The 14,351-nt window shown below is 44.7% G+C and overlaps 1 protein-coding gene across 7 annotated transcripts in view; it reads left to right on the top strand.

Annotated features, from left to right (window-relative positions):
• The window catches only part of UNC79 (unc-79 homolog, NALCN channel complex subunit), a 148,298-nt gene that overhangs the window by 43,466 nt on the left and 90,481 nt on the right, over positions 1–14,351 (top strand). For all 7 annotated transcript variants that reach the window (XM_082231728.1, XM_082231729.1, XM_082231726.1 and 4 more), the window contains 6 exons: positions 535–563; positions 4,589–4,818; positions 8,774–8,945; positions 9,635–9,865; positions 10,379–10,569; positions 12,243–12,366. In XM_082231728.1, coding sequence (XP_082087854.1) covers positions 535–563; positions 4,589–4,818; positions 8,774–8,945; positions 9,635–9,865; positions 10,379–10,569; positions 12,243–12,366 — 977 coding nt within the window. The remainder of the gene's footprint in view (positions 1–534; positions 564–4,588; positions 4,819–8,773; positions 8,946–9,634; positions 9,866–10,378; positions 10,570–12,242; positions 12,367–14,351) is intronic.

Raw genomic sequence — 14,351 nt, 5'->3', positions numbered from 1 at the left:
TGTTACTACTCCTTGTGTTGGACTGGCCAGAATCATTTACCATTTCCACGCAGGTGGGAAGCAGGGAACACCGGCCATGTTTTAGAACTGTAAGGGGAAGAAGCTCTGAATTACAAAAGACGTCTCATTCTAGACGTCTAAACCTGCTTAGCTTTGCAAACAGAACTACAAGAGGTGCCTCATTCTGGAAGTGTCCTGTATGGCTAGTGGTCTGTTTCCAGCACACATATAATAAGAGAAGCTCTGCTGGATCAAACCAGAGGCCTATCTAGTCCAGCATGCTGTTCTTAAAGTCTCCAGCCAGACATCTATGTAAATGGAGGCATTAGTGCAATACAACTCTCCTGTTCACGATCCCCAGAAACTGCTATTAGGAGACATAAATGTGCTGAACAGGCAAACAAGATTTTTGATGGTCACACTATCACCACCTCATAATTCCATTTTCTCTAGAATATCTTGTAAGGCCCCAGATCAGCCTGTTAAAGGAGTGATCATAACTGTTTTGATATTCCGTTTACCTTCCCATTACAGCCGAAATTTCTGCTATATGTCAAAAGAAGGTAAGACTCTTCCATCTATGTGATGGGGCATCACTCTCAGCTTTTTATTTTTGTCTGTGATTTCATCTCGTCGTCACACGCAGTGCAAATATTCTCCCATTGTCGTCGTTTTTGGTTAAGAGATGGAGTCTGTGGAATGTTGCTGGAACGTGTTGACATTGTGCTTCTGATTACTGGGCGTTGATATTCAGTGGCTATTTTCAAGTGCTGCCTTGTTGCCATTCATTTCACCTTGCGCAGTTCGGTGTGAGTGCAATCCACAAACAATTGCTGTGGCACGAGGCCCGTAGGAATGAATGGAGATTACAAGGATAATTTTAAGGCTTCAGCAGAACAAAATGAAGCATGCTTACAAATTTACTCTCATCTAGTGATTCCTTTTAGCTCCCCAAATGAACAATTTGTTCTCGTTTGCTCAGACTGGAATTGCTTCAGCCAGGCTTTGCACCTTGGAGTTGTCACTACTATTCTATCAAAATATGGCCTTCTTGTTTTAAAAACAACAACACAAGATCAAGGCACTGCTTACCTTTCCCTACCGTATGCCATGACATAAAGGAATTGTGGCACAATTAGACCTAGGACACAGCTGTACAGCTGCAAATACAACATTTTAAGTGTGTTTTAAGGGCATTATACTAAATTGACACTAGATGGCGATGGTGAGCTTATGGCAAATTCATTTTTTAAAAAATGATATTTATTGAAAAAAGAATTTTTTAAAAAAATTACAAAGAAAAAAGACAAAAACAGAAAAATAAAAAAAATAAAACCATCATTTTCAAATTCTCCACTTTCATTACCTTCTTTCCATAACCTCCTCCTCCTCCCATCTCTTGTATCTTGATTAATAATTGTCACAGCAAATCCTTTCCATAATTCATAATATTCTGTCATCATATTACCTTACTCTATTTTCATCTTATCTTATAAAAAACCTTAAAACTTAAAACTTAAATCTTATTTTTACCAGCTTTTCATAACCATTACCTTTTTACCTAATTCTTTAAACATTTTTACAAGAGCCGAGTAATTTCATTTCAACATTTTTCCATCGTTCATAAAACATTTCTAATGATAAAAAAGAGAATAAAAACAATCCAATCTTCTGGTCCCCGGGACTGTCCCCCTGGTCCCGGGATTGTCAGTCCTTTCTATACCATTAGTCTGGCACATTAACCTGGTGATCTTATATCCGAGGCCTTCAAATCTCTTCCATGTCCCTTCTGCAGCTCTTCTTCATATTTTCCTTTCACTCGTGGGAACTCCAGCTTAGTAGTGTTTTGGACCCTTTTCAACAAATCAGCCCCTTTCCCATAGTCCAGACTAGCCTCCATGTGGTATTTTAAGACATGTTTCAAATTCCCTCCAAAATTGGAAGTCCCAACAGCTCCAAACCTCTGACGGCCCATTGCCAGACTTGGAAAGTCCAAACATCCCTGCATAGGGGGGTCAGTCCAACCCCCCATTTCCAAATCAATCCAAACTTTGTCTTTCCAAATCTGGTTTTTTCCAAGTTCATTTGTCAAATCCAAAGGCTCATTTTCCTGCTTGGCCAAAAGTCCCCCCATCTCTGGCGCCCAAGATTCTGCAACATCCTCTTCTATCCTCTGCTCTGTCAGGACACACTCCTGTTTAAGTTCCTGGGTGGGCCCCATATAATTTCCCACTACCTTTTCAAATGTTCTGGCCGCGTTAGTCATCAAATCCATCTTCTGACTTAACTGATCCAATAGGGCATTTATTTTACAGAAAGCACCCAACAGTGCTTCTGAAAACATTGTCCTGCAAGGTCACAAGTCCTTTCCCACAGTTGTAATCTGGCAGCTGCAAGCTCCCTAAAATTGGTTGCAGTTTCACAGTCCCCCTCTAGGGGGAAACTTCTGATTGTTCTTTCTTTTAAGGACAATAGCAACAAAGTCTCTTTTTTAAAGATATTTTGTCAATATTTGTTCCTTTAAAATGTGAAAGGAAACACTGGAATCACAATGTTACTCTTCTTTTAACTATCTGTCAAAAACATTTGTCTCTGGTCAATGAGCTTCAAAACGTCAATTCTGACACCCCGCTCCAGGGTCAGGACGGTGGAAAGTTACTTTACTTTAAACTCACTTCTGCAGGTTTAAACAGTCCAAAAAAGATCCCCCTTCTTCTCCTGCTACCGAAGGGGGGTTCAACTCTTTTAAATGGTGAAAACCAATCCTTCAAAAGTAATTTTCTAAGCTCTGGTTTACGTTGTCTTTGCTTTCTTCTGACTACAAGGAAACGGAAGGCTGACTTCCTGTTTAGACCTTTCCGTTTCAGTACCAAATTAAGGTAAATTTTTAAGTCCAATTCCTTTCTAATCGCCAGTTTTTATTTGAAGTCCAATTGCTCAATGTTTAAGTACTCACGGATGGTTACTTTAGATGCCAAATTTTCCCAGGAAAAAGGCAGCACTCTCCGGCAACGGCTGTGCGGCTTCGCTCCACGGAAATAGCAGTTGACTCACAGCACCGCACCACTTCCCCCTCTTTGCTTCGGAGCCCGTTAGTGGGTTCCTTTGCGGGTTGGGGGGGCGCTAAAGGTGGAGCTTATGGCAAATTCAATATATTTTTCAAAACGGTTTTTAAAAAGCATTTTCACAGTGTGATTTTTTATACGTGTCTAGAATCCACCCTAGAGCAGGAGACTGAAGATGGCAAGAGGAAATGAGATATCTTGTTCACAGTTCCTTGTTTCATTGTGTATGGCAGACTTGTGGGGTCTTCTTTATATATATATATATATTTAAAAAATAGTACCTCAACACCAACCAAGCTTAGCCATGTATGAAATTGTGGGAGCAGCCAGTTGCAAAATGGTGGCCCAGGGAGTAGAGCCAGTTACCTCCTGCGCTCTGGGCTTTCTTAAGTCATCACAGTAGTTCCACACTATACATTCAAAGCATATTCAGCACACACATAAATCACATTACTTTGCCCAGATAATCCTAGGAATTGTAGTTTTCCCCCTCACAAAGCTACCATTTCCAGTGCCTTTAACAACTTGCAGCTCCCAGAATTATTTGGGGGGAACTCAGATGCCTTAAATGTGTGTTGAATATGTTTTAAATGTTTAGTGCAGATCTTGACTGAGAAGCCCGGGAGCAGAATGCTGAAGGGTCCTCATTTTACCATGTGCTATAAAAAGGAGAAAATGCCAATGTAATAATTTCATGAAACATATGCATTTGACAACAGAAGCAGTGTAAGATTCCATGTCCCTAAAACTGAAATATATACACCCTCCAAAAGAATTGGAATTCACTTGCATTAATACCATGCGCCATCCTAAGCTTATTTTCTCTGAAATAAGCCCTACTGATTTTGATAAGATGAACTTAAGTGACGTTATTTATAGTAAGTATTCACCGACCATCTTTTAAAATGCACACATTGATCAGGGGTATGATTTAATGTTTTGGAGGGCACACTTGGAATTTTGCAAAAGTGCTGTGTGTTGCCACAAAATGGGTGCCACGTGGGAAGGCATAGCCAGTCACAAAATGGCTGCTAAAAAAGCCAATCATTTGAAACCCATGTTCTGCTCCTGCAGAACGTCCATTTCACAGTCAAGCCAGCCGATTTCACCAAATCACATCCAAGTAAAATTCTCCTCCCAACCTAGCAGTTTGAAAGCACATCAGAGTGCAAGTAGATAAATAGGTCTACTATTGGCAGGAAGGTAAACGGCGTTTCTATGCGCTGCTCTGGTTCTCCAGAAGCGGCTTAGTCATGCTGGCCACATGACCTGGAAGCTGTCTGCGGACAAACACCGGCTTCCTTGGCCAATAAAGCGAGATGAGCGCCGCAACCCCAGAGTCGTCTGCGACTGGACTTAATGGTCAGGGGTCCCTTTACCTTTACCTAAAATTCAAACTACACACCTATGCGTTTCTCTCCCTCCTGCTGGATAAGCTGCTAATTCTTTGAATAGATAGCTCTTTGATTCTTCCTCTCAGTCACCATGATGGGCTTAATGGCACTTACATTGCTTCTTTCCAGAACTGTAGCTCGCATGTTAGGAGGGCTGTTGTCACGTGTTTCTCTGCCGGCTGCTGTGGTCGCCATGGGAACAGGCCGGTGCGCTACTGCAAACGATGCCACTCCAACCACCACAGCAGTGAAGTTGGGGCAACGGCCGAGACACATCTCTACCAGACATCGCCGCCTCCTATCAACACTCGGGAGTGTGGGGCTGAGGAGCTTGTTTGTACTGTGGAAGCTGTTATCAGGTAACCCACAGCAGGCAGATGAACACACGCGGAACCCAAATCCTGCTCTTGTCTGTCCCGTTCCCTCTTCCATCCATGCATGGAAATCATTCTAAGCTCTTAGAGCTCAACATGGTAGCGGGTGGCGCTGTGGTCCAAACCACTGAGTCTCTTGGGCTTGCCGAACAAAAGGTTGGTGGTTCAAATCCCTGCAACGGGGCGAACTCCCATTGCTTTGTCCCAGCTTCTGCCAACCTAGCAGTTCAAAAGCACACCAGTGGTTAATTCTGTTTCCAGGGCGGCTGTCTATCAGCTCCACCTGGTACACAGGCTGAGACCCTACCTGCCTGCGGACTGTCTTGCCAGAGTGGTGCATGCTCTAGTTATCTCCCGCTTGGACTACTGCAATGTGCCCTACATGGGGCTGCCTTTGAAGGTGACCCGGAAACTGCAATTAATCCAGAATGCCGCAGCTAAGCTGGTAACTGGGAGTGGCCGCCGGGACCACATAACACCGGTCCTGAGAGATCTGCATTGGCTCTTAGTACGTTTCCAAGCACAATTCAAAGTGTTGGTGCTGACCTTTAAAGCCCTAAATGGCCCCGGTCCTGTATACCTGAAGGAGCGTCTCCAACCCCATCGTTCAGCCCGGACACTGAGATCCAGCGCCAAGGGCCTTCTGGCGGTTCCCTCATTGCGAGAAGTGAGGTTACAGGGAACCAGACACAGGGCCTTTTTGGTAGTGGCGCCAGCCCTGTGGAACACCCTCCCTTCAGATGTGAAGGAAATAAGCAGCTATCTTCTCTTTAAAAGACATCTGAAGGTAGCCCTGTTTAGGGACGTTTTAAATATTTAATGCTGTATTGTTTTTAACACATGATTGGAAGCTGCCCAGAGTGCTAATGAGCAGGGGAGATGGGAGTTGTAGTCTGACAACATCCTGAGAGTGTCATGTTGGCTGCTATCCCTTCAGAACAAATGGTCAGCATCTCCTGATGCGGCAAAGCTTTTCAGCAGCCTAAATGCCACCATATAATTTATCCCCAGTATCCATATTTTGATTGTGCAGTGCTATTCTCTGCTTAACCCAATTATCCTTTCAAAGCTCAGCAGGAGGGAGGAGACTGGATAAACCCCACAAACTTCTTCCCTTGGGCTGCAGGCGCTAATTTGTTTCATTTTATTTTTAATTCCTGCTATTTCACTTCAGCGGGTGCAAAATAACACTTAAGAAAAGAGAAGGAAATGTAGGTGCGTTCTCACTAATTAAAAAGTGTAAAAAAGAGGGGGGGGAGAGAGAAAGTATGGTACCGAAAGTAGATAGGAGGTAACTGCTTCAGGAAACAATGAATTTAAGCAGCTGTTTCAGATGCCTGGAGAAGGGGAGGTGAGGAGAAGGAATTAATAAAGCCTTTGACTATTGCAGTTTGTCAGTTTCAACTGCTGCTTTCCCTCATTCCTTTGAAGAAACAACTTGCAGGAAGCAATAAAATTAGAGCGGTGGCTTTTGGACTGAAAGTGAACATGAGGGGGAGGAGAAAGGGGAGAAGAGCCCTGCCCACGTGATTATGTCGCTCCCTCTGCAGGGATGAAACATAGCGAGACAAGATGGGCAAACCAGGAAAATTGCCCCCCCTGAAATGCGAGACATCAAGTGCGATTCAACTTGTAGTTTACAGCAGAAGATCAGTTACTGACCAGCACTAGGAGCTTCCTGTCTAACAAACTGGTTTTCTTTCATTTGATGTGTTTCCATTTGTTGCATTGCTATTTTAAAATTTTATTTAAAATAACATATAAGAGGAGTTTCTCAGTTTATTACACGTTGAATAATTTAATTTAACTTAATAATTCAATCCCTTCCTTTAGCGAGCTCAGGGAAACCTATTTTTGCCTCACAACAACCCTTTGAGGTAGATTCAGATCAGACAGAGAGTTCTCTGACTTAGTAGAAGCAATAGACCTACTAACAAACGCTTGTTTGATTCCAATGGGCCTGCTCTGAGTTCTGACTTAGTTGGATGCAACCCAGAGGGGTTGGCTTTTGATCACTCCGTGAGCTTCACAGCTGAGCAGTAATCTGAAGTCGGGCCACTCAGGACCTAAAAGTGGCTGTCCAAATAATTATGCTATGTGGAGAATAATGAATACATAGAGATGAGCATAATCTATATTAGCAGCACCAAGGGTCTGGAGCTACTTGTTCTCCACTGCTTAACCTTCTGCCTCTGGTACTTTGTAAAGTAAAGGTAAAGGTAAAGGGACCCCTGACCATTAGGTCCAGTCATGGCCAACTCTGGGGTTGCGGCGCTCATCTCGCTTTATTGGCCGAGGGAGCCGGGGTACAGCTTCCGGGTCATGTGGCCAGCATGACTAAGCCGCTTCTGGCGAACCAGAGCAGCGCACGGAAACGCCATTTACCTTCCCGCCGGAGTGGTACCTATTTATCTACTTGCACTTTGACACGCTTTCAAACTGCTAGGTTGGCAGGAGCAGGGACTGAGCAACGGGAGCTCACTCTGTCATGGGGATTCGAAGTGCCAACCTTCTGATCAGCAAGCCCTAGGCTCTGTGGTTTAACCCACAGCGCCACCCGCTTCCCACTTTGTAAAGTAGATGTCTCCATAAAACAATTCATGGACAATAATACACCAGATGAGCTCCTACAGTTTGCTATGTAGCATAATCAAGGAATATATATGGCATGAGAACAGGTTACTTAATGGACTGCTTTTACTAATAATGAGGTTGCCCGCATCCTGAGATCAGCTTCAGAGGTCCTGCTTGTCAACCTGCCTATAAGATCAATCAGAGACAAAGCCCCATGGATATATAATTTCCTCCCAGATGTTATGCATATGACCCCATCAGTGCATGTTTTTAAGCAGACTCAGAATAAACCCACTTTTCAAGCTGCGCTTTCTCTTGCAGCAGGGGTGGGAGACTTGTGGCCTTCCAGATGGTGTTGGAGTACAACTCCCATCACCCCTGACCATTGGCTGTGCTGGTTGGGGCTGATGGAAGTTGTAGTCCAACAACATTGCAATTCTGGGCTGCATCAATAGGAGTATAGCATCTATATCAAGGGAAGTAATAGTGCCACTGTATTCTGCTCTGGTCAGACCTCACCTGGAGTACTGTGTCCAGTTCTGGGCACCACAATTCAAGAAAGACACTGACAAACAGGAACGTGTCCAGAGGAGGGCAACCAAAATGGTCAAAGGCCTGGAAACGATGCCTTATGAGGAACGGCTAAGGGAGCTGGGCATGTTTAGCCTGGAGAAGAGGAGGTTAAGGGGTGATATGATAGCCATGTTCAAATATATAAAAGGATGTCACATAGAGGAGGGAGAAAGGTTGTTTTCTGCTGCTCCAGAGAAGCGGACACAGAGCAATGGATCCAAACTACAAGAAAGAAGATTCCACCTAAACATTAGGAAGAACTTCCTGACAGTAAGAGCTGTTCGACAGTGGAATTTGCTGCCAAGGAGTGTGGTGGAGTCTCCTCCTTTGGAGGTCTTTAAGCAGAGGCTTGACAACCATATGTCAGGAGTGCTCTGATGGTGTTTCCTGCTTGGCAGGGGGTTGGACTCGATGGCCCTTGTGGTCTCTTCCAACTCTATGATTCTATGATTCTATGAACATCTGGATGGCTACTGACTCCCCAACCCTGTCTTTGAAGATTTATATTGGCGATAATTCGAAAGTGTCTTGATTTATTTCTAGTAAATTTTTCAGTAAGGGTGGGTTGGTAGCCCATGAATTATCTTAGAGACTGCTCCTTTAAATTGCTGCTTTTCTTGAAACATGATACTGTATACACTTCAATTTTATTTTTTTGTAGAATGTGCCTTGTGAGGAGGGGTTTGCCATAAAATCAAGGGCAACACAGAAAAACATAAAGTAATAAATGTGGGGCCTTGTGCACAGCTGTATTTTTGGCATCTGTTTAGAGACACCTGATGTTGTTGTTTAGCTTGCTGAAGGAGGCTGAACTCCACGCAGAGCAACGGGAGTATGAGCTGAATCGCAGGAGACAGCTGGGCTTATCCTCTTCACATCATTCTTTGGACAACACAGACTTTGATAACAAAGATGATGACAAGAACGACCAGCGCCTTCTGAGCCAGTTTGGAATTTGGTTTTTGGTGAGTTTCTTTTGCTTTTCCCGTTCCTCTTTTTCTTTGGATTCTAAAGAGCTTACTATAATATTATAGTTTATTGCAGAGCTACATAGTCTAGAAAAGCAGATATGAAACAGACTTTATGTAATTTTCCAGAGTCACTTCTCAAACAGGTTTTGTAGGTTATGGAAAAAATAGTAGTAGTAGTAGTAGTAATAATAATAATAATAATAATAATAATAATAATAATAATAATTTATACACCACCCATCTGGCTGGGTTTCCTTCTAACAAAAGATTAAAATACAATAGTCCGTCAAACATTAAAAGCTTCCCTAAACAGGGCTGCCTTCAGATGTCTTCTAAAAGTCTGGTAGTTGTTTTTTTCTTTGACATCTGGTGGGAGGGCATTCCACAGTGTGGCTGCCACTCCCGAGAAGGCTACAAAACCTGCAGAACTTACTTGATCTGAGACCTTAGCAGGGCCAGGAGGGTTTAAGTGGGTCTGTTGCTTCTTTGTTTAACATTCACACACTGCTTTTCCAAGTAGTGTTGCACAAGCTTGATATCAGCCTTGTCCCTCCTCGTGGTCTTTTCCAAAGACTTTCCAGTTGCACACATCCTAATGCATCTCTTTTCTCCCACTGCAATGAGAGTGATTGCAAGAGAAAGCTGGAACTTACTCTGACTTCTGAACAAAACATGTTTTCCAGGTAAGCCTTTGCACCCCGAGCGAGAACACCCCCACAGAGAGCTTGGCTCGGCTTGTGAGCATGGTCTTCCAGTGGTTCCATTCCACGGCCTACATGATGGATGACGAAGTTGGCAGCCTGGTGGAGAAACTCAAGCCCCAGTTTGTCACCAAATGGCTGAAGACAGTGTGCGACGTCCGGTTTGATGTCATGGTGATGTGCCTCCTTCCTAAACCGATGGAATTTGCACGGGTGAGGAGTCTGTCCATGTTTTCTTCTGTCAGTAGCTTGTTATGAACTGTGTTCTGAGTGGAGGTTGACCCACTGGGGAGAATGGAGCGTTGCCCTGTCAACCTCGCTCTGCTTCCAGCCAATCCCCTGCCCTACCTTCTTTTTTTCTGGAGGGTGGCACTATGAGCTATCATTCAGCACCTCCTTAATCTCGGTGTTGCCTTTCTGGAACTCAACAGGGAGAAGGAGGGGGAGGGGGCAAATCAAGAACGAGCTCCACCTACTCATGGCCTCTCTACCTTCCGTCCTCCAAGTCCCAGTGGGCACAAGCCATCACAAGCTCTTTGGGCCACCTCAAATTGCAGAGTTTAGCTTCACTTTCATTGTTCTTGCTACAGGAGAGAAGAAAATGTACTGTTGTGGATTATTCAGTAGTGTTTTATGACTGCATGGTGCCATGTATGTGTTGGGCTATTTTGAAGGGGGGGGGGAAGAGTCCTTAATGAAGTCTTTCCCCCCAATAAATTCCTTTAGGTGGGTGGATACTGGGACAAGTCCTGCAGCACGGTGACGCAGTTGAAGGAAGGTCTGAACCGGATCCTGTGCTTAATTCCGTACAATGTAATCAACCAACCTGTGTGGGATTGCATTATGCCAGAATGGCTGGAAGCCATCAGGACTGAGGTGCCAGACAATCAGCTGAAGGAGTTCAGGGAAGTATTAAGGTAAGTAGGAGGATGTGGAAGCTTTCCAACTCTTGGTGGAGGCTTCTGTGCATGTGTCAATCAAATTGTAGAGGGGGAAAAATGGCATCTGGGCTTTCGAAAATAGAGCGCCAAAGTTAGTTACTCTTTAAAGGTAAAGGTACCCTTGACCATTAGGTCCAGTCACGGACGACTCTGGGGTTGCGGCGCTCATCTGGCTCTGTAGGCTGAGGGAGCCAGCATTTGTCCACAGACAGCTTCTAGGTCATGTGGCCAGCATGACTAAGTCTCTTCTGGCGAACCAGAGCAGCACACGGAAACGCCGTTTGCCTTCCCACCGGAGCAGTACCTATTTATCTACTTGCACTTTGAGGTGCTTTCGAACTGCTAGGTTGGCAGGAGCAGGGACCGAGCAATGGGAGCTCACCCCGTTGCAGGGATTCGAACCACCGACCTTCTGATCAGCCAGCCCTAGGCTCTGTGGTTTAACCCACAGCGCCACCTGTGTCCCATAGTTACTCTTTAGTCCATTGTATTTACATATATTGCTTCACATATCTGGAGGCACCCTGAAGTGGCTTGTAATGTGGAAGAGGGAATGCTTTAAGCTTCAAATCCATCAGTTGTGAAATTTGGGGTGCTCATTACTTCTCAACCATTGAGTGAAGCACAGGTGGTTTCTTTTCAATAAGCAGGAGAATTGATTTGGGGCCAGTGCTCAAATTATAGGGGATCAGAGGGTCCTTTGCCCTGTTCACCACTTTTGATGGTTTTTCTGTAGTCATAAATGTCTACAGATGGTCCATGGTTCTAAAATTGAATGGAGACAGGGTTGGTGGTTCATGCTTCAGATTAACCTGATTAATCTGAGGATTGTTGTATATGGATGAGTAGTTCTATTTGGTTTTCATTTTGCATTATGCTGTTTTTGCAATCTGCCCTGGATTTTACTGTGGAGGGCAGGCAAGAAATATTATAAAATAATATTTAATGCTGGTTTTTGCTATTGGTTGAAGGGAACATTAGACACACAGGTCCCGCTTTATGAAAATTCACTCTGTGAAAATTCACTTATCTGAACATAAGGTATTAGTGCCCAAACTTCACTGTGAGCACCACAGATTCAGATACCTGGACAGAAAGCATGCTTTCCCTTCTCGATTGCCTCTTGCTGGTAGGCTCAGGGAGGGGGGAGAGACTGGACAAATCAGAGATCATTTTTGTCTGGGTTCCCCCTGCTTTGGCAGGGGTGTGTGTGTGTCAAAATTCTGTGGTTGCGAATGTATTAGAAATTTCCCCATAGGAACCAGTGGAAATTGTTGACTCGTTATGCGAACACTTACCTAAGGAACGAATTCCAGAGAACGCATTGTGTTTGTAAAGCGGAACCTGCAGGTATTTTATTTCATATAGCAGGCACCTCTATATTGAGAGGCACCTTTGCCTGAAGGCCATTTATAGGTTTGACAAACAAACAAATACATATCTGAAGAAGTGTGCATGCACATGAAAGCTCATACCAATAAAAAACTTAGTTGGTCTCTGACGTGCTACTGGAAGGAATTTTTTTATTTTGTTTAAACAAATACAGAGGTTTCGTTCTTCTCATGTTATGTACAACTTTTGGTCTTTTGTGAAAAGAGCTTGCGAGAAGAACTTACTGATAAGCCCTTTTTGTCTTTTGTGCTTTGTAGCAAAATGTTTGATATTGAGCTGTGCCCGCTCCCTTTTTCCATGGAGGAGATGTTTGGCTTCATAAGCTGTCGGTTTACGGGATATCCTTCTTCTGTACAAGAGCAGGCTTTACTCTGGCTTCATGTAAGTGCTCCCCCTTCATTCCTATGATCAGGTCAACGTTGTCTCTGTACCAACAGGATTATAATAATTCACTAACCCTCATAGTTAAACATAGTTACCATAGTTAGTGTCGCCCTCCTTGTGGAACGCCCTACCATCAAATCTCAAGGAGATAAAGAGCTGTAGAAGGCATCTGAAGGCAGCCCTGTATTGGGAGGTTTTAAAAGTTTGACGTTTTATTATGTTTTAATTGTTTTGCTGGTAGCCGTCCAGAGTGGCTGGGGAAACCCAGCCAGATGGGTGGGGTATAAATAATAAAATAATTATCATTATTATTTTATTAACACTCTGTTAGCAGCAGCATGGCTTTTACTTATCAGTATTTATTGGATTTTCGGCCTGCCTTCCCAAGCAGAGATTTGGTCTGCTTTGTAAACCCATTGCTGTTTTGTGGGGGTAGCAGGGCCTGCCTGCTCACGAGGCATGCTGAGGCAGCTTCCTTGGGTGGAAGAACCCCCAGAGACAGTCCCCCCCCGCAGGTGCCCGCAGGTGGTAGCGGCTTCTGGTTATATCTTGCAGGTGCCACCATGTGACCTGGGTAAGCGAGGCTTCGACAGGGGTGAGCTAGTGGGGCGGCACATCCCGCTTCTCCCCTGTCACTGAAACAGTGTTAGAATTCCTGCTCCATGATTGCAGTCATGGGATTGTTGTCTTTCACATGACAGTATATGTTTTGACTCCACTCCACAGAGTGGGAAGTGACGGAGACAGGATGTTTGTGTTACTGTGTTCCGTGAAGTGGGACTATTGTCCTTTGTTCTTTTTCTCTTTGCTGTCTGATGCTAGAGAGAGAGGAAGCCATGTTGCAGTGCTTCATGTATGTTTATATGTAAATAAAGTAGATTAGCCAAAATGCTGCGTTGCCGAGGTCTGTTACGCTTTATGTGCAAACTCTGCGGATCCCTAAGTGTGCCAGTGTCGGTTGGCATCGGTCGCTGTGATGTTCAGGTGGAAGAAAGCTTTTGAAGCTCCCGAACGATCGACCAGGAGGGAGAGAACATGCGTCTCTGCCAGGGTCCTACTCGAGTGTAGGCTGAGCTCCTGACAAGCAGGACATGCCGCCTTTGGGTGGTAAGAGCTTGCTGTAAGCGAAGCACGTGGCTGCGAGCCAGGAAGAAAATTCCACTTCATATCTCAAGAGCTATAAGCAGCATTGTCAGGGACTGGTCTGAGGGGGGGTGAGACTGAGGAGGAATGGTGGAGACCGTCCCCCCTCCTCCTGAAGCTTCCAAAGAAGAGGAAAGCAGTATCAAATTACAGCAGTGGTGTGAGGAAGGTCACATCTCATAGATAGGTGAACAGAAGAGTTGGGAGGTGTTGGGAGAAGAGAAGGAGATATAGCTGCCAGCTGACACGTTATCACTGGAGAGCATTTCTGACCCCTTCTCCCAGAACATAGCATGCATTGAAAGTGGAAGAGCAAAGGACTCAGAGACAATTAGCCCCTGGCGGCCATCTTAAGGGGAAGTGGGGGAGGAACTCAGTTGGAGCAATGCCATTAACCCAAGAGGCAGCATACAGAGGCCTCTCACTGTGAATATTAAATAAAGACTCGGTAAGAGCTTCCTTGTCTACTTCCTTGGCTGTCTGCCGTGAGGGGAGGTGGGGAGGATCGGAATTCACTGAAACCTGACAAGCATGTTGAGATTCTTGCATTGCAGGGAGATGGACTAGATGACTCCCAGGGTCCCTTCCAACTCTATGATTCTAAGTCACTACCCTTCAGTCTTGTTACCTCCTCTTCCACAATATGGGGATAATACAGCTTCAGGCACCTGAGGCAGCAGCCTTAGGTGTGTGCACAATACAGCTTCGTCTGGACCCAGTGCACTCCAGCCCCTGGTGTTGAAAGCCATGTATGCATGATATTATCACACTAGGCAGGTTCAGATGAACCCAAATGCTCCATTTTTAACTCCCAACAGCTTCTGACGGTGGGTCAAAAC

Source organism: Podarcis vaucheri (genome assembly GCF_965113315.1).
Source record: "Podarcis vaucheri genome assembly, chromosome: 1".
Lineage (NCBI taxonomy): Eukaryota > Metazoa > Chordata > Lepidosauria > Squamata > Lacertidae > Podarcis > Podarcis vaucheri.
Note: the sequence above shows the minus strand (reverse complement) of the source record. Positions and strands in the feature narration are given on the sequence as shown.